This window comes from Terrapene carolina, unplaced genomic scaffold, assembly GCF_002925995.2.
Source record: "Terrapene carolina triunguis isolate 2854851 unplaced genomic scaffold, T_m_triunguis-2.0 Scaffold771, whole genome shotgun sequence".
NCBI classification, from domain to species: domain Eukaryota; kingdom Metazoa; phylum Chordata; order Testudines; family Emydidae; genus Terrapene; species Terrapene triunguis.
In genome coordinates, this window is record NW_020665122.1 from 436,665 (window position 1) to 460,345 (window position 23,681).

The following is a 23,681-nucleotide window of genomic DNA, read 5'->3' on the forward strand; positions in this document are numbered from 1 at the left end:
GATTTATTACAGCATGATAGTACACAACTCATTGGTCTCAATGAAGGAAGATCACAGGGTGCTTTGCCATGAAACTTTGGGTTCGTCCTGCCAAGACTTCCCGGGAGCATCATATTGCGACCAACAGAACCCGGCTCCTCCCTACCCTTGATCAGCCTAGCTGGCCACTAGATTGATCTGGACTCTGGACTGGTAACTATAACATCGACTGGTGGGACAGTTTGTGTGTGTGTGTGTGTGGGGGGGTGGTATGTGTGATTGAATGCATATACTAATTGTTGTATGTCCAATAAATGTAGCGTATTGCCTTTTCCCCTGAAGAAGATGCCTTGTGCTTCTTATAAGCATAACATAACTGCCCCCTCTGCAATGCCCCCCCTTCCCTCCAAAACCGCCCCCATGGGGAAGGGGAAACATGCAGCAGTTCCATTTCCCGCCATCGCTCTGATACCCTCAGGTGCTCTCGGGAAGGAGGCGGAGAGATGAGAGCTGGGGAACACCCTGCTGTACGTGGCCCCCTGAGTTGATGCCTCCAGTGTGGTCCCCATGGTGGGGAAGCCCTGGGGTGGGATGCTGCTCAGGCTTGAGGGGCACCGGCAGAGTTGGCGGGGGGGGGAGCCCAGGGCTGGGATAGCAAAAGCTGCTGGTCGGGATTAAAGGGCCCCCCAGTCTCCACAGACCATCCAGCTCCCTCCCCCACCCTAGTTCCACTCACCCCTAGACCTGCAGAGGGGGGCCTGGCACCTGGCTCTCCGACCCTGCGGCCCGGGTTCCCCACAGTTTGTGACTCAGAGCCTAGGGAGCTGACATGCACAGTAACCTGAAAGCAGAAGTGGGTGCTAACGGGGATCATCGGGGAAGATGCTGTCTCAGAAAGCGCAGCACCAACATCCTGCCAACTTCCCCTCCATCTGGCGGGGGCTGCCCTCGGCTTCCCTGCAACAGGGGCAGACTGCATATTGCTTGTGGGGCAGGAAATAGAACCCAGGAATCGGAGCTCTGAGCCCGTCTACACCTCAGTCTCCTCCCAGAGCTGGGAAAGAATCCAGGAGTCCTGACGCCTGCCTCCACCCCCCACTCTAAACCACTAGACCCTGCTCCCCTCCCAGAGCCAGGGACAGAACCCAGGAGTCCTGGTGTGACATTGCACTCCATATGTTTATGGAAATATGCTCATGAGTGTGAATATAATGTAATTGGAATATGCTTTACGCATAAGGTCTCTTGTAAGATATCATGACAAAGCTTATAATCCACTGAGTGTGTTCATCTTATTTGTATGACTGTATCATTCTTGTATATGAAGCTAGAAATATGAAGTATTACTCTGAAGTCCTATTGTAATTATGCAAACTGTGGGCCATTAATGGTGGTTCAGAATTTTGATGCCTCCCACTGACCAGGAAAATTGGTTGTAAATAGCTCTGTTTACTTGTAAGACTTCCTGTGTTCCTGTGAGTGAGGCCAAAAGGAATGGAGGCTGGGGTCTCACAGGACATGTGACCATGTCACCTGGTACTGGAATCCATCTTAAACCTGGTGCTTTTCCATTTAGAAGGAGGGATGGGGACCCAGAGAGACAAAGGATTCCCACCTTGTGCAAAAGCCATAAAAGGGGGTGGAACAGAACAAAGAGGGCTGCAGGCATGAGAAAACCCCTAGTTACCACCTGAGCTGGAACTAACAAGGATTGTACCAGGGGAAAGAATTGGGCCCAGACTATGAAGGAGTCTAGTCTGTGAAAGAAGCTTATTGGAACATCTCTGAGGGTGAGATTAAACTGAACTCAGTTTCTTAAACATATTAGGCTTAGACTTGCATGTTTTCTTTTATTTTGCTTGGTAACTTACTTTGTTCTATCTGTTATTTCTTGAAACCACGTAAATCCTACTTTTTATACTTAATAAAATCACTTTTGTTTATTAATTAACCCAGAGTAAGTGATTAATACTTGGGGGAGCAAACAGCTGTGCATCTCTCTCTATCAGTGTTATAGAGGGCGGACAATTTATGAGTTTACCCTGTATAAGCTTTATACAGAGTGAAACCGATATATTGGGGATTTGGATCCCATTGGGAACTGGGTGACTGGATTCTGGAGATAGGTAATCTGCGGAGTGGTTTTTGGTTAAACTCTGCAGTTTTGGGAGCGTGGACCAGACCTCGTTCTGTGTTGCAGCAGACTAGAGTGTCCGTCTCAACAAGGCAGCGTTCTGGAAACCCAAACTGGCAGTGGAAAACGGGCTCAGAGGTCGCTTCAGCACATCCGGTGACTGTCCCAAGGGGATCTCTGTGACAGAACCCATCACACCTGGCTCTGAGACCATCTACATCCCAGTCTCCTCCCAGAGCCATGGATGGAAGCCAGGAGTCCTGGCTACCTGCCTCCCATCCCAGCTCTATCCCTTTATTACTGTTTTATCCAGTAACACAATAATATTTTAACACTAGCAGCTCTCACCTCTTCTCGTATTGTACATGCTGCAGACACAGATCACTCACCAGAAGCTGAGATGCAGCTGCCTCCAGGGTGAGATAGCTGGGGAACAGCCACACAGCAACACAGCCCGGGGGTTGCTCACCCAGACCAAAGATGTGTCCGCCTCTGGGGTCGGGGGGCTGGGAACAGCGCACTGGAACAGGAGATACCTGGTTATGATGGCTAGGGAATCCCGAATCCAATGGGAAGAGCCGGGTGCATGTGGAGACCTGCCTGCGAGAGAGCGGGTGCGAGTGTCAGGGCGTGGGCTGAGGCGAGATGTGAGATTTCAAGACAGGAAGGGGAAGTCAGCATATGAATCTGGCCCTAGACCGTCTTGCAGAAGCCCCGTTCCAGTGGCTGGAGATCTCGGTGCCATCGATGCAAAACGGAGATTGTCACAGATACAGGCCAGCTCCCACAAACAGCCGGCTTCCGGCCACACCGTGGGTGGACTGGCTGAGGGTGAGGGGAATGGGGCATGGGGCCTTTCCCCTCTAGGGTGCACCGGCTCCGATCTGCCCCAGGGTGGGGCACTGGCTGGCTCTGGGGGGTGGGAATGGGACCAGGGGTCCTTCCCCTCTTCGGTCTCTCAGCAGGGGAGACGCCAGCAGATTGTAGCCGGTTCATTGAGCACAGATGTTTGTTTTCTGTGTCTCAGTTCCTTAAACGCCTCCCGGGTCACTGAGTCTGGGGAGTCCCTTGTGATGGGACCTGGGTCATTGGCTGTATCCGGAGAGGCAGCTGGATTCCGCAGCCCACCACAGAATCCATCCTTCGACATAAGAACTGACACACAGCTAAATCTGGCCTGGGTTAAGGGGGCTGTTAACACAGGGACCTCTCCCCGGTGCTGAGATGTGGCTGCCTCTGGGGTGGGGCATGTTTATACAAGGACTCCTCGCCCAGTGTTGAGATACGCAGGGGTTTGGGAGAAACCTATAACTAAAAGAAACACAGCGCCCCCCTGGGACATTGGGACCAGCCCCAATGGCCGGGCCCTCCCGAATCTCACACCCCATCAAGACCCAGGCCCACTCTGCCCCAGGCCAATGGCACGTCAGCTCTGCCCCCCTGTGTGTGGGCACCAGTGGCTTTGCTGGGATGCTGGCTGCTGAGCAGACCTTGTACAACAGGAAGTTTCCAATCGGTGAGTTTGCTCTACCTCCAGTCGGTAGGCCCCAGTTCGGGGCCGGGCAAGACCTGCGGAGAGCAGGTGAAAGGGTGTGATGAAACAGGGCTTTTTGTTTTGTTTTTTCAATGGTTTGCATGCGCAGGGGGCACTCAGTTTCCCTGTGTGTTACTGCTTTAGCGAGGTGATGGGAGAGGGAGTTTGTTATTACAGAGACCCAGCGAGGGAACTTCGGACCCCAACCAATAGCCTGGAGAATGGATACCCCAGCAACTGGTCACCTGGCGACCCGGAGGCCCAGCTCAGGCGTCGCAGCCAGTTCTGGCCAGTGGGAGGACAGTGGGCTGCGGAGAGAGGACCCCGGTGACCTGACCAGCCGGTTCCAGCCAGAGGGGGACAGAGGACAGATGAAAGGAGAGGCTGAGAGGAGAGGAGGCCCAGGCGACCCTGTTTACCTGGAGAGAAGACAATGGACAGAGGCGGGGCTTGAGGCCGGTGATATTGGATGCCCAGCTGGGAAGCACCGGGCCTGTGGGCTGGAGAGAGGGAGCAGGCAGAGCCCACCTGGATGCAGGGGAGACTTGGATGTGCTGTGCTGAGGGAGGCCAGGCCTGAGGCCCTGAGAGTTTCCTGTGCTGGGTTCAGACGCTCACTAAACCCTCCTCTTTTACACTGGCTGAGAGTCACTGCTGGCTAGAGATCAGGGTGGCATTATTCCCTCTGGGAGTGGAGGCCCCAGGGGTCCAGAGCAAGTGAACTCCCTGAGGGGGCCCACGGCGAGAGACAAGCATGCTAAGGCTCAGAGAGGTGCAGTTCCAGGAGACCGAGCGGGCACCAACAATCCAAGGGGCTGGAGTCCATGCGGCAGGGCCAGGGGGAGGGGACCGACAGGCCAGGCCAGGCCAGCTGGGGCACCCGCACTCAATTCGCCGACCGACCTGGGGAGACAATCACTACATCATCCCCATTGAGGTGGGGGGAAGGAGCGTCCAGGGGTTCTGGGACACGGGTGCTGAGGTGACACTGGCCCGGCTGGAGGTGGTGGACCCAGACCAGCTAGTGCCCGATGCCTACATGACCCTGAGGGGTGTGTTTGGGCCCCTGTCAAAATGCCTGTAGTGAGGATACACCTGAAATGGGGGCTAAGGAGGGTGCACAATCAGCTACCCACAGAGGTGCTAATGGTTAATGACTTGGAGGATTGGCTGGCTGGCAGTCTTTACCCGGAGTCAGAACCAGCGAGGGACACCATGTCCCAATCCAGCAGTGCAGGGCCTCCCAATGGCAGGGAGTGAAGCACCGAGGGTAGGGCTGGGCCTGAACCTCTGTCACAAGGTGGGGAAACTGAGGCACAGCCAACCAGGGTTGTGGCCCTAAACTCAGCAGCTGAATTCCAGATGGAGTTGCAGGAGGCTCCCTCTTTAGAGAAGCTGAGGGCCCTGGCCGGCCACAGTGATCCAGGATCCCAGGGGAAGACTGCCGGCAGAGATTCCTGTGGGGGAAGGGATTCCTGTACTGGGAATGGGCTGACCTGGGGCAAACTGGACCTTGGAAAGCCAGGAGGCAGCTGGTGGTTCCCCAGAGGTATCGCTTCAGATTGTTGTACTTGGCCCATGATATTCCCCTCTTGGGAGCATCAGGGCATCCTGCGCACCAGGCAGAGGCTGCTGCAGAACTTTTACTGGCCCGGGGACTTTGATGATGTCTGGCAGTACTGCAGGTCCTGTGACTCCTGCCAGAGGGTGGGGAAGGCCCAGGATAAGTGTAGAGCAGCCCTGAGACCTTTGCCCATCATAGAGGAGCCTTTCCAGAAGTTTGCTGTGGACATAGTGGGGGGCCCTTAGCAGGGCAACCCGGTCAGGGAAGAAATACATTCTGATGGGGGTAGATTTCGCTACGTGCTACCCCGAGGTGGTGGCCTTGTCCTCTATTGAGGCAGACACCGTGGCAGACGCGCTGCTGACCATCTTCAGCAGAGTGGGGTTCCCCAAGGAGGTCCTTACAGAGCAGAGGTCCAACTTCATGTCAGGGAGGGATAGCTCAGTGGTTTGAGCATTGGCCTGCTAAACCCAGGGTTGTGAGTTCAATCCTTGAGGGGGCCATTTAGGGAGCTGGGGCAAAAATCTGTCTGGGCATTGGTCCTGCTTTGAGCAGGAGGTTGCACTAGATGATGTCCTGCTGCAGTGCTTGTGCAAAAGTGTTGGGTCTGGGGCTCCATGTATCACCCTCAATCCAACGTGCTTGTGGAGAGTCTCAATGAGACCCTAAAGATGCTGCTGCAAACATTTATGGACCAGCACCCGCAGGACTGAGACAAGTATTTACCCCACCTGCTGTTCGCATACAGGGAAGTGCCCCAGGAATCCACAGGGTTCTCCCCGTTCAAGTTGCTGTATGGAAGGAGAGTGAGGGGACCCCTGGACTTTATGAAGGATGAGTGGGAGGGGAAGACCACTCCTGATGAAGAGTCAGTGGTGGAGTATGTACTGACTTTCCCAGAAAAGCTCACTGCGCTCATAGGCTTGGCCAGGGAGAACTTAGCCAGGGACCAAGGCATGCAGGACTGACTATAAAAGCTGGAAAGTGCAAGGTGGGGAGCGGCCACCTAAAGCCAGAGCCATCTAAGTGGAGGCAATGAAGGACTGGCCACTCCCCAGACTAAGGAGCAGGTCCAGGCTTTCATTGGGATGGCGGGGTACTTCTGGAGGTTTGTGCCCTATTTTAGCTCCCTGGAAGCTCCCCTTACAGAGCTTTGTAGGAAGGGCAAGCCAGACAGTGTGGTCTGGATCGAGCGGTGTTAGAGGGCTCTCTGGGCACTGAAGGAGGCTCTCATATGTAGCTTGGTGCTGGTAAACCCAGATTTTAACAAACCCTTCCTGGTGTTCACTCATACCTCAGACACAGAGCTGGATGCGGTGCTGATGCAAACTGATACTAAGGGGGAGAGACACCCCATTGTATACCTGAGCAAGAAGCTGCTGCCCCGGGAGCAGCACTATGCGGCCATACAGAAGCAATGCCTGGCCCTGGGATGGGCCCTTAAAAAGCTGCAGATGTATCTTTCTGAGTGGCACTTTAGTGTGTACACCGACCATTCACCCCAACGTGGCTGCACCAAATGAAAGGGGCTAATGCCAAGCTCCTAGATGGAGCCTCATCCTCCAGGGTTATGACATGGAAGTGGGCCATGTGAGGGGGAGTGCCAATGCTATAGCCAATGCTTTATTGGGGCCCCTGAACTTCCCCAGGTAACTGGCTAAGTGACCCCTCTCAGTTCAGACTCAAAACTGGGAGAGATGGCATGAAGGGGGGGGGGGGTGAGGAAGGTCTTGGTTTTTGCAATGGTTTGCATGCAGAGGGGATGGAACTCAGTTTCCTTGGGAGTTACTGATTTAGCGAGGTGGTGGGAGAGGTATTTTGTTGTTACAGAGGGCCAGCGAACAGCCGGGAGAATGGACACCCCAGTGACTGGTGACCTGGTGACAAGTGTGACATTGCACTGTATATGGTTTTATAAAAATATGCTAATGAGTGAATATAATGTAAATGGAATATGCTTCATGCAAAACATCTCTTGTAAGGTATCATTACAAAGCTTATAATCTACTGAGTGTGTTCATCCTATTTCTATAAATGTATCACTCTTGTATCTGAAACTAGAAATATGAAATATAACTCTGAGGGCCTATTGTAATTATGCAAAGTGTGGGCAATTAATGGTGGTTGGGAATCTTGATGGCTCCCATCAACCAGGACAATTGACTGTGGATGGCTCTGTTTGCAGGCAAGCCTGCCTATGAGTCAGGCTGAGAGGAATGAAGGCTTGGGGTCTTACAATGACATGTGATCATGTCACCTGAACTGGAATCCATCTTTAACTTGGTGCTTTTCCAGTGAGGAGGGGTGGGAACCCAGAGGGACAAAGGATTCCCACCTTATGCAAAAGATATATAAGGGGGTGGAACAGAACAAAGGGGGGAGCCATCATAAGGAATCCCCTAGTTACCACCTGAGCTGGAACAAGGGCTGTACCAGGGAAAGGATTGTGCCCAGACTAGGAAGGTGTCCAGTCTGTGAAAGAAACGTATTGAAACATCTCTAAGGGTGGGATCTTATCAGTATTCAGTTTCTTACTGTATTAGACATAGATTTGCATGTTTTATTTTATTTGACTTAGTAATTCACTTTGTTCTGTCTGTTACTACTTGGAACCACTTAAATCCTACTTTCTGTATTTAATAAAATCGCTTTTTACTTATTAATTAACTCAGAGTATGTATTAATACCTGGGGGGGGGCAAACAGCTGTGCATATCTCTCTATCAGTGTTATAGAGGGCAAACAATTCATGAGTTTACCCTGTATAAGCTTTATACAGGGTAAAACGGATTTATTTGGGTTTAGACCCCATTGGGAGTTGGGCATCTGAGTGTTAAAGACAAGAACACTTCTGTAGGCTGCTTTCAGGTAAGCCTACAGCGGTTAGGGGACGTGATTCAGACCTGGGTCTGGGTTTGCAGCAGGCTAGCAACTCTGGCTCAAACCAGGCAGGGCACTGAAGTCCTAAGCTGACAGGGCAGGAGAGCAGGGGCAGAAGTAGTCTTGGCACATCAGGTGGCAGCTCCCAATGAGGGGTCTGTGATTTAACCCTTCACAGGATGAGCCCCCATATTAAATACAGAAAGTAGGATTTAAGTGGTTTCAAGTAGTAACAGACAGAACAAAATGACTTTACATCTTTGCCCCATAGACACTGCTTTACATCAGCCTTACATATGCTTGAGCAACAAGATCCAACATTCCCTCAAAACATGCCGCCTCTTTACCCCTCAACCATTTTTCCAACAAATCTTTCATTTTGTTTACGTATTCCCCATTACTCATCCCAATATCCCTTTTAAGGTTCCTAAATTTAACTCTATATGTTTCAGGAGTAATCTGAAAACTTCACAAAACAGCATTTTTAATTTACAATAGTCTAAAGCATCTCCAATAGGCATTCCATTGAATACATTTCGAGCTTTACCAGTTAATTTCTCAATAAGGATAGGAACTCTCTTATCATCAGGGATTTCATGTATTACACGCAGCCTTTCAAAGGTAGTCAAATATTCAGCAATATCGTCCTCCTCTCTGTATGCAGGACATAAGTGTTCCCACTTGTGGATTTTTGGACTGATGGGAGTGGTTGGGGGTTGTGGGCCTCTGGTTCTGCTTCTCTAGCAGGTCCAGCTGGTGTTCTCTCTCTCTCTCTCGCTGGCATAGCCAATGTATGCAGCCTCCTCCCTGACTGCCTCTGCCTCCATAGCCCTTCTGTGTGCAGCCTCCTCTTCTTTGAGCCTCATTTCTGCCTGCCACATTTCAAACTCGCGGTCCTTTTCCTTCTCTGCCACTTCCAGTCTGGCCAGCTCTAGTTTTGTAGCTGCCTCACTGGTAGTCATTTTTCTCCTTTCTTGTGCTTATTTCCCTCACCCGAAATAAACAAACAGAAAATAACAAAACGGTGACCTCCTCCTGAGTGCTCTTAGCCATTGAACTTAAGATTCACTTAAAATCACAAATATCAGTGCTTAAAGCGTGAACTCCACTTGGAGTAACAAACCACACATATACCCTGCTGGCTGAGCCACTGTGACATTCCCCTGGTGTTATCTGGCCCGGTGATCTGCTAGGTCACTCCAATCCTCGACACTGGGAGCCAGCCTTACTTCACTCTGCTGTGAGAACCCCCACTCCCGGGCTGTTCACACACGGTCTCTAGCCTGTAAGCTGCTCCCAGCACATGAGTGAGCACTTTTGACCACTGCGTGGATTGTGCAACCGAATGACACTAGCCAGTATCTCCTGTCCCAGACACAACCCTAGGAACCTTCATCTTGCAGTGTCCAGTTATGCCCGCTGGATGCTGCAAGCTTATATGAGTTTGTCAATTTAACAAAGAAATTGATATGTACCGGGCTTGTTATTCCAAGGGGAGACTTTGACACACTTAAAACCAAACGCCCTGCCTCCGCTAGAATAAACAAACAAATTTATTAACTGCAAAAGATAGATTTTAAATTATTATAAGTCAAAGCACAACAAGTCAGATTTGGTCAAATGAAATAAAAGCAAACAGCAAAACAAACAAATGTATTAACTACAAATGATAGATTTTAAGTGATTATAAATCAAAGCACAACAAGTCAGGGATGGTGTCCTTAGCCTCTGTTTGCCAGAAGCTGGGAGTGGGTGACAGGTGATGGATCACTTGATGATTACCTGTTCTGTTCATTCCCTCTGGGGCACCTGGTATTGGTCGCTGTCGTAAGACAGGATTCTGGGCTAGATGGACTCTTTGTCTGACCCAATATAGCCGTTCTTATGGAGAAATGTGGGCTTGGTGGAACTACCATTAAGTGGATATATAATTGGTTAAACAACCACAAACAATGAGAAACTTCTTAATGGAATGATGTGGGATTGGAGGGAGGTCTCAGGTGGGGCTCCACAGGGATCTGTTTTGGGTCCCATATTGTTTAATGTCCTTATTAATGACTTGGATGTAGGACTAGGGAGCAGACTCTGCAGATCATGAAATCTGCAGATCATAGAATCATAGAATATAAGGGTTGGAAAAGACCTCAGGAGGTCATCTAGTCCAACCCCCTGCTCCAGTCTTTCTAGAACTGTGGACACCAGAACTGGACACAGGATCCCAGCAGCAGTCGCACCAGGGCCAGATCCAGAGGGGAAAATCATCTCCCAGCTCTGACTCCAGAGGACCTCAAAGGATGGAGATTCTACCACCTCTGTAGGTAACACATTCTAGTGCTTCACCACCCTCCTAGTGAAATAGTTTTTCCTAATATCCAACCTAGACCTCCCCCCCTGCAACTTGAGATCATTACTCCTTGTTGTGTCATCTGGCACCACTGAAATCAGCCAACCTCCATCCCCTTTGGAACCCCCCTTCAGGTAGTTGAAGGTTGCTATCAAATCCCCCCTCATTCTTCTCTTCTGCAGATTAAACAAGCCCAGTTACCTCAGCCTCACCTCGTAAGTCATGTGCCCCAGCCCCCTAATAATTTTTGTTGCCCTCCACTGGACTCTCCAATTTGTCCACATCCCTTCTGTAGTGGGGGCCCAAAACTGGACGCAATACTCCAGGTGTGGCCTCACCAGTGCCGAATAGAGGGGAATAATCACTTCCCTCGATCTGCTGGCAACGCTCCTACTAATGCAGCCCAATATGCCGTTAGCCTTCTTGGCAACAAGGGTAAACTGCTGACTCATATACAGATTCTCATCCTCTGTAATCCCCAGGTCCTTTTCTTCAGAACTGCTGCTTAGCCAGTCGGTCCCCAGCCTGTAGCAGTGCATGGGATTCTTCCATCCTAAGTGCAGGACTCTGCACTTGTCCTTGTTGAGCCTCATCAGATTTCTTTTGGCCCAATCCTCCAATTTGTCTAGGGCACTCTGGACCCTATCCCTACCCTCCAGCGTGTTATGCTTATAAGAAGCACACAGGATCTTTTTTCAGGGGAAAAGGCAATATGCCGCATTTATTGAAGATACAACAATTAGCATATGCATTCAATCACACATCACACACACACACTGTCCCGCCAGCCAATGTTATAGTTGCCAGTCCAGAGTCTGGATCAATCTAGTGGCCAGCTAGGTTGATCACGGGTAGCTAGGAGCCGAGTTTTGTTGATCGCGACACAATGCTCCGGGGAAGTTTTGGCAGGATGAATCCAAAGTTTCATGGCAAGACAATAAAGAAGGAAAGCTAGTGCCAGTAGCATATGAATCTAGGAAATTCAAGGAGTAGAAATAAATTTTGATCCCTGTGAACGTGAGTGCCTGGCAGCCGTCTGGGTGGTACAATCTTTTGAGCCACTCATAGGAACAGCCCCTATTACTATCCAAAGCACCCTGTTTATATAGTGATCTTCCTTCACTGGGACCAATGAGTTTTGCACCGTCATGCTGTAATCAATTGTTGTTTGACGAGTGCTTGTTTTCTTAAATTGTCCTTCTCATCCTTTATCTTGTTTTTTCATCAAGTCTCTTGGGGAGTTATCCCATACTGGTTTTGATCACAGCTATCTTGTCCCCATTGATAGGTGTCTGTGTCATCTTTAGAGTTGTCAATCTGCCCTCTTCTGACATTTCAATAGGGGTGATGTTAGAACCTCCTAGCGCCCTTGCGTCTGTCTTCGGTTCCTCCCTAGAACATCTGGTTCAGCGATGGCCTTCACACTTATCTCTTAACACACATTCCTCATTCACTCACAAAACAGAATTCATTTACGCAGAACATTTTGAGCAGGAACATCAAGTTACAATTTAAAAGAAAAACAATCATGACATTCTTTTACTTATTTTAAAATGCTAAACCTACAACAAAGTGGTGACCCTCAAAGGCCCTTTAAATCAGTCCAGACACAAAGAAATTCTTGCTGATGCATCTTTACCAATGGCACATTAGGCCATTCCTTTCTACTATTCAAAAAGGGTGGCTGGCAGGATATAGTCAAATCATATATTAGTACATTTAATACATGCTACACTATTATCTTATTATTCTTTATCTTTCATTCTAAATCATACAAAACACAAACATAAAATCCTACTACTACAAGTGTATCTACCTCTCCCCCCAGCTTAGTGTCATCCGCGAACTTGCTGAGGGTGCAATCCATCCCACCATCCAGATCATTAGTAAAGATGTTGAACAAAACCGGCCCCAGGACCAACCCCTGCGGCGCTCCGCTTGATACCGGCTGCAAACTAGACATCGAGCCATTGATCACTACCCATTGAGCCTGACAATCTAGCCAGCTTTCTATCCACCTTATAGTCCATTCATCCAGCCCATACTTTTAAAACTTACTGGCAAGAATACTGTTGGAGACCGTATCAAAAGCTTTGCTAAAGTCAAGATATATCATATTCACTGCTTTCCCTATATTCACAGAGCCAGTTATCTCATCATAGAAAGCAATCAGGTTGGTCACTCAGGCATGACTCGCCCTTGGTGAATCCATGTTGACTGTTCCTGATCATCTTCCTCTCCTCCAAGTGCTTCAAAATGGTTTCCTTGAGGACCTGCTCCATGACTTTTCTAGGGACTGAGGTGTGGCTGACCAGTCTGTAGTTCCCTGGGTTCTCCTTCTTCTCTTTTTTAAAGATGGGCACTATATTTGCCATTTTCCAATCGTCCAGGACCTCCATCGATCACCACGAGTTTTCAAAGATAATGGCCAATGGCTCTCCAATCACATCAGCCAATTCCCCCAGCACCCTCAGATTTATTATATATGGACCCATGGACTTGTTCATGTCCGGATTTTCTAAATAGTCCTTAACCTATTCTTTCACCAATGATGGCTGCTCACCTCCTCCACAAAGCTAGTGGGGGTTGCCAACACTTTGGAGGATGGAGCTAAAATTCAGAAGGACCTCGATAAATTGCAGAACTGGGCTGTAGACGACACAATGAAATTAATCAAGGCCAAATGGAAGATGCTCCACTTAGGGAAGAAAAACCAAATGCACAAATACAGGATGGGGAAGAACTGGCTTGGCAGCAGCACTGCGGAGAAGGAGCTGGGATTTGGGGTTAATTACAACTTCGACATGAGTCAGCAATGCGATGCTGTTGCAAAAGAGAAAATGCAATTTCAGGTTGCATTAGCAGAGGCAGAACATGCAAGTCAGCCACCTCTGATGGCTCCCCCCTCTGCAGCCAGGGCAGGGCACTAAAGCTGCCCCCGCTGCCCCACAGCTCTCTCCCCCATCCCCACTCCACCCTGCTTCTCCTACAGCTGGGACTCTCCTCCCACTATGATAATGATACTGAGCACTCCCTCCTCCCCACGCTTCTGAGGCCTTGTCTACCCTGGCTAGTGTCTGCGCAATAAAGCACCTTTGAGCGCTGTAGCTCCCGAGGTGCACACGCTGTCAAGCCACTTAGTGCGCAGAAACTATGCTGTTGCAGCGCTCTAAAAAAACCACCCCAACGAGAGGCGTAGAGCTTTCTGCGCCGGGGCTAAAGTGCCGCGGTGCCAGTGTAGACACCGTAGCGATTACAGTGCTGCGACTGGCCTCCAGGAGGTGTCCCACAATGCCTGTTCTCGCCTCTCTGGTCATCGGTTTGAACTCTACTGCCCTGCCCTCAGGTGACCAATCATCAGCCCTGTACATTCCTTTGCAAATTTGAAAGTCCCCTTTCTGTTTGCTCGGTGACGCGTGCAGTGGTCTCAGCGCATCTTTCCAGGTGGCCACGCCTGCTCCACACACCAGGTGATCCCCCGCTTGGAGCAATGCCGAGCTGCTAGACCCCATCGGCATTTGGGGAGAGGAGGCAGTGCAGTCCCAGCTGCGCTCCAGCCGTTGGAATTATGATACCTACGGACAGATTTCTAGATGCATGACAGAAAGGGGCCATGGCCGGGACACACTGCAGTGCAGGGTCAAAGTGAAGGAGCTGCAGAACACCTACCACAAGGCGTGGGAGCCAAACCACCGCTCCGGTGCTGCGCCCATGAGCTGCCGGTTCTACAAAGAGCTGAAGGCGATACGTGGTGGCGACCCCCCCCACACACACACACTGCGAAGGGCCCTGTGGATACTTCGGTGACTCACGTGCCAGTCGAGAGTGGACCGAGCCAGGAGGAGGAAATCTTGGACGAAGAGGGGGAGGGGGACCCAGAGGCAGAGGATGACTCAGAGGCCAGAGATGCATGCAGCCAGGAGCTCTTTTCTACCCCGGGGGGAGCCTAGCCAGTCACAACAGTCAGATCTTGGTGAAGTGCAAACAGGAGAGGAGGCCCCTGGTAAGTGGATCTGATTTGGGGAATTGCTGAAGTGAGTTGTTGAGGGCAAAAAGCAGGTTTGTCTCCCACCGCATGCCTAGTCTGAGTGGAGGAACAGGCTGGTGATTGACTCCCTCACTTCTCAGGAATCTCCCTCAGAGATCTCCAGGAAACTCTCGTGGAGATACTGGGCAATCCGCTCCCGCGGGTTCCTCGGCAGAGCTGCTTTGTGTCTTGCCCTATTAACGGTAACTTTCCCACGCCACTCTGCCATCACTGGGAGGTGGGTGGGGGGACACACCATGTCTGCACACAGGTGAGCCACATAGGAGCCAGGGCGGAAGCCGCAGGCTGGGAGAAGACCCTCCCTTGATTTCCTGCTCACCCTGAGCAGTGAGATATCTTCCATAATAATCACCTCCTGTGGAAAGTGTGGGGACAGGAATGATTATCAGGCCCCCCCTACAGTGCTGGCTCTCCCCAAGAGCCACGTGCCCAGTGTGCAGCAGGGTCCAGGAAGAGTGATGTACCCTGCCCCTGCAGCTACTCACCATTTTGGGGTCTTGTGGCTCATATGTGCTTGCCTGGTGCGTGACAGGTGTGTGAGTACTGGCTGTGTTTTAAAGCACTGAATCAGTGTTGTCTGTGTTCCAAACAAGACTGTTTCTGTAAAATGTTGCATTTAAATTTCACAGTGATGACCTTGGGAGCCCAGCCTCCCTCTTTGTTATTACCAGCTGAATGACTGTGAAGAATTAGAAAGCGGCTAAGAAGAACTAAGGAGGACTTTCTCTGTGAGGTTATGATGCACTCCACCACCGAGAAACAGGAATTGAAGGTGTGATGGGACAGCGAGAAGAGGGAATGAAAGGAGAACACGGCAGGCCAGAACAAAGCCACGGAGCGGCTCTTAAACATTATGGAGCTCCAAGTGTGTATTGTGCAAACTTGATGAGAACGATTTTATGTTGTCTTCTAGGTCGTTAAAATAGGTGTTAATGAGCGTTGGGCTGAGGACAGTTCCCTGCAGGATCCCTCTGGAAACACGCGCTCGCTGCTGCTTCCCTGGTGACAGTTACCTCTGGAGATCTAGCAGTCAGCCAGTTTTGAATCTGGGACACGGTAATTTCGTATCCTTCTAGTTTTTTAATCAAAATGTCATGCGGTGCCAAGTGAAACTCCCTACGGAAGGCGATGGATATTACATCACCGCCATTGCCTTTAGTAACAGTGTGAAAATCAGGACAGAGGACTTGTAAGGCCCTATGTGTGTGTGTTATTTGTATTGCAATGGTGCTTTTGAAACCCTGGCTGAGTTCAAGGCCGCATCATGCCAGACACTCCACAGATACAGACAGAGACAGGCCCTGTGCCAGATGAGATTGGGGCTGGCATGCCGGTGTGAAGAAGTTGGGGATTTTCATAGTGGTTTACATGAATGCTATGTGTGTGCCTCAGCTTCCCTGTGTGCTGTGTGGGTAACGAGGTGCAGGGAGAGGGTTCATTGTTGCAGAGGACAGGTGTGACCTCCCCTAGCAGCCAGGACCCCAGACAACGGCCTAGAGATGGGGTCCCTAGCAACTGGTGACCTGGTGACCAGGAGGCCCCCCCAGCTTGGAAGGCAGCCAGTTCTGGCCAGTGGAGGACAATGGGCTGAGCAAAGAGGACCCCGTTGACCTGTTTACCTGGGATGGAGAACAAAGGACACAAAGGACAGGGGAGGAGCTCTTGGGGCCAGTGATATCGGATGCCCAGCTGGAAGGAGGGGGCATCCGGGCTGGGGGGAGAGAGCAGCCAGAGCCCACCTGGATGCGGGAGAGACCCAGATGTCCTGTGCGGAGGGAGGCCAGGCCCGAGGGCCCTGAGAGCCTCCTGTGCTGGGTTCAGACGTTCAATAAACCTCCTGTGTGACGCTGGCAGTCACTGCAGCTAGAAATCGGGGGGCGTTGCTCCCTTGGGGGGTGGATCCAGAGCGAGGGGACTCCCTGAGGGGGCCCATGGCAGAGACAGGCCAGCTCGGAGGTGCGGTCCCAGGAGGCGGTGGGGCCAGAAGGCCTAACCCCGGAGAGAGAGTGCAACCTTCCCGGGAGGCTGTCACGCCAAAGGAGGGTCACTCCCTGGGGCCGTACGGAGCCGAGCGAGAATGAGTCCTGTGAGTCCGTGACAGCTGGGTACTGCTCAGACACCACAGGCACCGACTTCCCCTCTGCCCTGTGGGTGCTCTATCCCCCTGGCCCCGCCCTGGCTGCCTCTGGCCCTGCCCCTGCCCACCCCTGCATCACCCTCGCCCTGCCCCAATTCCACCCCTTCCCCCTAATTCCCTGCCACGTCTCTTTACCGCCTAGGGTGACCAGACAGCACGTGTGAAAAATCGGGACAGGGGGTGGGGGATAATAGGAGCCTATATAAGAAAAAGACCCCAAAATTGGGACTGTCCCTATAAAATTGGGACATCTGGTCACCCTATTACCGCCTCCTTCCCCGAGAGCGGCACATCCCCACTCCTCCCCGTCCCTCCCAAAAAGTCCTAAGCACTGCCGAACAGCTGTTAGGCAGTGGGCGGGAAGCGCTGCGAGGGGAGGAGTGGGGATGCAGTGCGCTCGGAGGAGGGGGCGGCGAGGAGGGGGTGGGGGGAGGGGATCCTGGCTGCTGGTGGGTGCAGAGTACCCACTAATTTTTCCCCGTGGGTGCTGCAGCACTGGAGTCGGCTCCTATGCCAGACACAGCGAGAGACAGGCCCCGCCCCAGCTGAGATCAGGGCCCTGTTGTCCCAGGTGCTGTCCAGACACAGCGAGGGATAGGCCCTGCCCCAGCTGGAATTGGGGCCGTTATGCCCGGCCCTACCCAGAAACCAGCTGCGATCAGGGCCTTCCAGGGGAAAGGCAGAAGTGAAAACTGATTCTTTACTGGACACAAATAAGTCATAGTTGTTATTGGCTCTTTGTCTGAAAAGTAACAGTGACAAAAAATGACACATGAAAATCTATTTCAAGAAACAGCTTGTAAACAGGGAATTTTACAGTCGGATGTTTTTGGCTTTGGAGTGAACATTTTACCTTTAATAGAACATTGTTATTAAGAAGTTATAATCATGTGTCACTGATTGACCTAGACAGAGACCAGGGCCCCATTGTGCCAGGCGCTGCCCAGACACAGTGAGAGACAGTCCCTGCCCCTAAGAGTTTATAACCTATGTAGCCCAGGGAACCATTATTATTCCAATTTTAGGGGTAAGGAAACTGAGATGAGACAGATGCAGCAACTGGCCCAACCTCACCTACAGCATTTTCAGTGGAGCAGGAACAAGAACCCAGACAGCCTAAGTACCAGGCCAGCACCTTAACCACAAGCCCATCGCTAGTCTCCCGCCAGCTGCTGCCCCTGCGCTTGAAAATCGTGTCCATCTGTGAAACGAGTGGGTGAGGGCTCAGGCAGGGTAGAAGAGAGACAATCTATGGCTGAGGGGTGAGAGGCTCTTTCCCCCGGGGGCAGTGGGGTTTGGGAGGGGGCAGGCTTTGGGACCCGGCTGCAGGGGATTCTGGGATACCTCCCCACAATGCAGTGCTCCAGCATCTCCAAAGCCTAGTTGACTCTGACCTGAAACTGGGGTGATGCAGGGATTTGCACCCAGGTTTCCCATGTCACCGGCCGACCCCTTTCTCCTTCCCTCCTCGCTGTGACACCCCCCCCACCGTCAAGCACTGGATGGGCTGGAGACGCCCAGCCTGAGCCCATGGCGCGAGGGGGCTATTTCGGCCGGACCTCGGAATATTCCATGTCCGGGGCCTCTGGGGGCTCCCCCCATTTGCACTGCAGCTTGGAGAAGTTGATGGAGGCGTAGTGCAGCTCGTCTGGCTCCCTGGGGCCTAGCAGGGCCTGTGCTGTGACAGCCCTGTCCTGGATGCCTTTGGTCCGGTGGGCGGCTGGAGTCTTGTGATCCTGAGTGAGGAGCAAGGCAGAGACACCAAGCAGAGACTTGCCTCCACCCGCTGAGCTGATCACATGGGCTGCCCCAGGCCTCGTTTCCCCCACCCTCCATGCAAATGCATTTCCTGCATCAGGCGTGCACAGGACATGCATTAGCAAGATGCATGGGGGTGTGTGCATTTTATGCACCATGCATGCAGGATTTCATCTCATGCATCTCATCGCAGAACAGGTTCTGGAAATGTATTGGCTGGATTTCATGCACCGGGGCACACATGAACTGCTCCCATGCCACTTGGGGCAGAACTGGGTAAGTTAATACATTTAGTGCATTGCCTGCAACAGCCACGCATTAGCAAGACACATGGGGTTCTGTGCATTTTACACATTGTGCATGCATGCACTGATCTCATGCATCTTGGGGCAGCACCGGTTAAGTTAATGCATTCTCTGCATTGCCTGCACCAGCCATGCATTAGCAAGATGCATGGGGTTGTGTGCATTTTATGCCCTGTGCATGCATGATTTGATCCCATGCATCTCATGGTTGCACCGACCATGTTGATGCATTCATTACATTTTCGGAAGGGTACAACAGACACAGAGCACCCTGCATACACTGTCTGATCACAAGCACCTGATACCATAGCAGGCAGCTGCAGAAATGCATTTCTTGCCGGGTTGGTGCATCCAGGAGATGCCCGGGGGTTAGCAGCATTCCAGCCCCAATCTAGTCCCGTGCACTTTGTGAATGCACGTGAATGCATTCGCTGCATGTCCTCCCTTCTGAGCGAGACCCGTGGGATGAGGTGCATTTTCTACATGCAGGAGCTGATCCCACGCAGTTCGGGGAGCCCAGGCTGGTGGCAGGGGTGCATTTCTGGCACTGGGCACACATGGGTGGAGGGGGTTGGGTGCCCTGCTGAAAGCCTGGCGTATAGTCCTGCATTCATTAAGGGGTAGGAAAGTGGTGGAAGGGAGAAGAAGAAATGGAGGGGAGCAGAGACGAAGTGGGATGGGAAGCGCATGTGGGCTTGGTCCCCGGGAGGACTAGGTACATACCATGGGCATGGTGGGGACGTTACTGTAGATCAGGCTGGCGTCATCGGCCGTGAGCTCGGCCTGGCTCCCGTTAGCCATCTCCCCGGCCTCAGTGCTGGGGGGCGCCAGCTCCCAGCCCCGCAGCCTGTGGGGAGACGGATCAGGACGGACTCATGAGACCGGGGAGGCGTTAGAATAGCCCCGTAGGAGGGAGGAAGGTGGCAGCCCAGTATGAGAGGCTAGAGCGCAGGGGACTGGGATAGGCCAGGGAGAGGGGTTGGGGGGGGATCTCACTGGGGGAGGATCTCACTGGGAGGGGGTTGGGGGGGGCTGGAATAGCCCAGGGGAGATGGCAGGGGATCTCAGCGGGATCTCAGCAGGGAGCAGTGGAGGGTCAGGGCGGGAGGCATCAGACTCACTTGATCACACAGAGCCTGAGAAGGACGAAGCCGATGGCGACCCCCAGCCCACAGGCCACCCCAACGCCCAGCAGCTTGCCAGGCTCCTCCGCACCTGGAACAACACACAGCATGGGGCATGGCTGGGAGAGAACCCAGGAGTCCTGGCTCCCAACTCCCAGACCCCACCCTTCTTCCAGGGCTGGGGAGAGAACCCAGGAGTCCGAGTGTCTCACCTCTCCGTGGGGGGCTGAAGTCAAAGTGCAGGGCGGTGTAGGTCCCGTGGGGGTTGAAACCGAGGCAGAAGATTCTGGGGCCACCGTCCCCGCTCCCCGTCCAGCTCAGGGTGCTGGAGGCCTCGTCCCCCTGGGCCCACGAGCTGACCTGCAGGGCCCCCCATGAGCCGTTCCCAGCCAGGGGCTCCCCATCCACCTGCCACTGAAGCCAGGGTGGGGGGCGGGAGCGCAGGGAGCAGCTGCAGTTGATGCTGGGCCCCTGGCGCTGGCAGGATGAGTTCAGCCCGGTCGCTGGCCGGGGGCTGTCTGGGGAGAGCAGGAGACACAGCGACAAATTAATAGTTAAAGAGAGAAACCCCGTGGCAGTGAGTCCCATAGATTAACGTGCTAATATCTAGTGGCAGGGAGTCCTGTGGGTTCTTCTGCCCTGGGATGTCTCTTCGGTCGGCCCCTGGGCGTTGATCTGGCCCCATTCTCGGCCAGCAGCGCTTCACACCAACCCACCTGCTTCTCCGCCTTCAGCCTGGGTGCTTACGGCCCTTGTAGACGGCCCAGGAGTCTGTTCAAGCCTCAGCTGCCCCCCTTGGGGCTGCCCCTGAAGCAACTAATTAACTATGGCATTGGGGGCATTGGTTCTGTCTCTGTTTAAAGGGGCCAGGCACCTGTGACACCTGCTAATACTCAGTGGCGAGGAGACCCACTGATTAACACTGCTACTCTCCAGCGTCAGCGTCCCGGGGCAGGGAGTCCTGTGGTTTAACCCCACTCACACCCAGTGTCACGGAGAGCCACGGGTTAACTGCACTCACACTCGACGAGCAGCTGGAACATCCCCTGGGCAGAGCTCTCCTCATTGTGGGCCCAGCACCCATACAGCCCCCCATCCTCGGCCGTCACGTTGGGCAGCTCCAGCTGCAGCTGATTCTCCCCCGCAGGGCGGGCACCCTCGACGGCTCGGCCCCCCCTCACCCAGCCCAGTGCAGCGGGGGGGCTACTGGCGACGGAGCAGAGGAACCGCAGGGAGTCGCCCTCCCGGGCCGAGAGCTGTGAACCGTTCCCCACCAGGGTGCTGGGGTCTGGGAACAGGAATAACATAGAGCCACTCGCACCCTGAGCCAGCCAGTCCCTGCCTGGGGGCTGGATCGGGGCTGGTGCCCCGTAGAGGGGAAAGGCCCCGTCCCCACTCCCCACCCCCCAGCGATACCTTGCAATAGCTGGGGGTCGCTCCTGTTAGCTCTGAAGACGATGATTTGCAGAGTCCTCTCTAGAGCTGAAATACCCACGGCAACGTATTAGATTGGAGAGAGCCCCATACAGAACCCCTGCTCCACAGCCCAGCACCCCCCAATGAACCCCTGCCCCTCCCTGCAGCCCAGCACCCCCCATGGATCCCCCGCCCACCCCCTGCAGCCCAGCACCCCCTACTGACCCCCTGCCTTGCTCCCTGCAGCCTAGCGCCCCCTACTGACCCCCTGCCTTGCTCCATGCAGCCCAGTGCCCCCAACAGAGCCCCCGCCTCCCCCCTGCAGCCCAGCACCTTCCACTGAGGCCCCTCCCTGTGGCCTGGCACCCCCTAACTCCTTACACTGCATGTGCACATGCAGGGCCCGGCTGGCCGACCCATAGGAATTCTTTGCCCAGCACTGATACTCCCCGGCGTCCCCTCTGCTGAGATTCGGCAGCTTCAGGTGCCCGTCCCCTCCCTGTCTGGAGCTCAGGGACTCGTTCCCCTTGGCCCAGCTCAGGGTGGCCTCGGCTTTGCTCCCAGCCTCACAGCTCAGGCTCAGGGAGTCGCCCTCCTGGGTCTCCAGAGACACGATGTCGCCCTCAGCTCCCCACGCATCTGGCACTGGAAGAGTCGAGCAGGCGGGTTTGGTCCCCCCAGAGATCCCCCACTAAAGACCCGAGATGCAGCCACCTCTGTGGTGGGACATGGGGGCTGTTTATACAGGGACCCCTCACCCGGCGCTGAGACGTGGCCCCTCTGTGGTGGGCGCACGATCTCGGTGCCTTTCCATGGCAGCAGGTCTCCATCGCAGAGATCGGTCCATAACCCATCACATCCCTGCTGCTCAGCGCCTCCTAGTGCTGCCCCGGGGTCTGGAGACAGAGGGAACCGGGCCCACTCGCCCCCCCTACAGTCCTGAGGCTTCCTCGGGCTCTCCCCTCCGCGCACGGACCAGCCTGACCCGGCTGAGCCTGGCGCCTGGCCCTGAGTGCGGGCAGAGCATGACTAGGAGGTAATCGCTGATTCCCGGGGCTTGCAGCGCGGCCTCTCACCGGGGCGTCCGTTCCTGGTCAGGTTCCCGGTGATGTTGGGGGGCCCGGGTGGGTCTGTAACACAAACCAGACAGGGGTGGATCAGGGGGCTGGAGAGCACTGGGGGCGGGAGGGTCACTAGTGATCACTGAGCCTAGACATGGCCCCTCGCTGTGAGCTCAGCTGTGGGACGGGAAAGTCCCTGAAGTGACACAAGACCCGTGGGCAGGGAAGGGAAGCGACAGACCCGACTGAGCCCGACCCAAGAGGCGCCCGATGTAACCCAGGGGCCGGGTTAGGGCAGAGCCGGGGAACCAGAACCATGGGAAATGGAAACCCAGGAGACCAAAACTGGTGGTCAAAATTTGGCCTAATTGGCGGAGGCACAAACGAGGGGCCAGGCTGCTCAGGCTTGGGTACTAGAGCGAGCGTTACCATCTCGGAGCCACTGTCTGCTGGGCACCCAGGCGCTCCCCAAATGTGTCCTCCCCAGGGTGGGTCAGAGCCAGGGGTCTAAACCCCACTTCCGCCCCCACCCCAGTCCCAGCCACCACCAGGGACGTCAGACACCCCCGGCATGGGTCCTTTGCCTTCCCCGCTCGGTTCTTCTCTCCCCAGCCCTCTCCTTTTGCCCCCGGGCTTGCCCCAGGCCTGGATATTTTGCTGCCTGGTTACCCGGCTGCACACAAATGGGTCTGTCAAAGCAACACCCGGAAGAGGTGGAAGCGGGTACCGGCTGCCATCAAAACCCCACGTCGCCGAGGCTCAGAGCCTGGTTCCGTTGGGTCGAGCTCACGTGGCTCAGGCTGCGGGTCTTGGATTACAGCGCTCCGCGGTCTGTGTAGACATTCAGAGTCAGGCTGGGGCCTGGGCTCAGAGACGGGGATGGAGGTGGGGGCGTTTCATTCTAAATCTCCCTCCGGCTGACGGAACAAGGGCCGTCCTTACAGTGAAGCCACATTTGATCCTTCATGTTGCAAAGGACGCCGCTGATTGTCCCTCTGCCCTGGATCTGCAGCGTGAGGGTCACAGGCCATTTAATGGGGGTTGCCCTGGGGCAGGGCGGGCCGAGGTCTCTGGGCACCGAGCCCAGAGCGTGTTTAGTGCCGGACAGTGACTGGGTCCCATTAACACTCTGCCCTATATACAGGGCCGGCTCTAGGTTTTTTGCCGTCCCAAGCAAAAAAAATTTGGGCTGCCCCCGTCCCAGCCCTGGGCTTCTTGCCGCACCCCCCTGCTGCCCCAGCCCTGGGTTCTCCTCCCCTGACCTGCACCCCCTGCTGCCCAAGCCCTGGACTCTCCCCCCCCCACACACACACACCCTGCCGCCCCAGCTCTGGGCTCCCCCCTACCCCCCCCATTGCTCCACACACACACCTCCTGCCGCCCCAGCCCTGGGTTCTCC

The 23,681-nt window shown here is 53.9% G+C and overlaps 1 protein-coding gene across 1 annotated transcript in view; it reads right to left on the reverse strand.

Moving 5' to 3' along the window:
• LOC113408099 (sialic acid-binding Ig-like lectin 16) overlaps positions 1-18,055 on the reverse strand; it is a 28,426-nt gene extending 10,371 nt beyond the window's left edge. Inside the window, exon 1 of the mRNA XM_029913653.1 lies at positions 18,013-18,055. Coding sequence (XP_029769513.1) covers positions 18,013-18,055 — 43 coding nt within the window. The remainder of the gene's footprint in view (positions 1-18,012) is intronic.
• Positions 18,056-23,681: the final 5,626 nt, after the last annotated feature.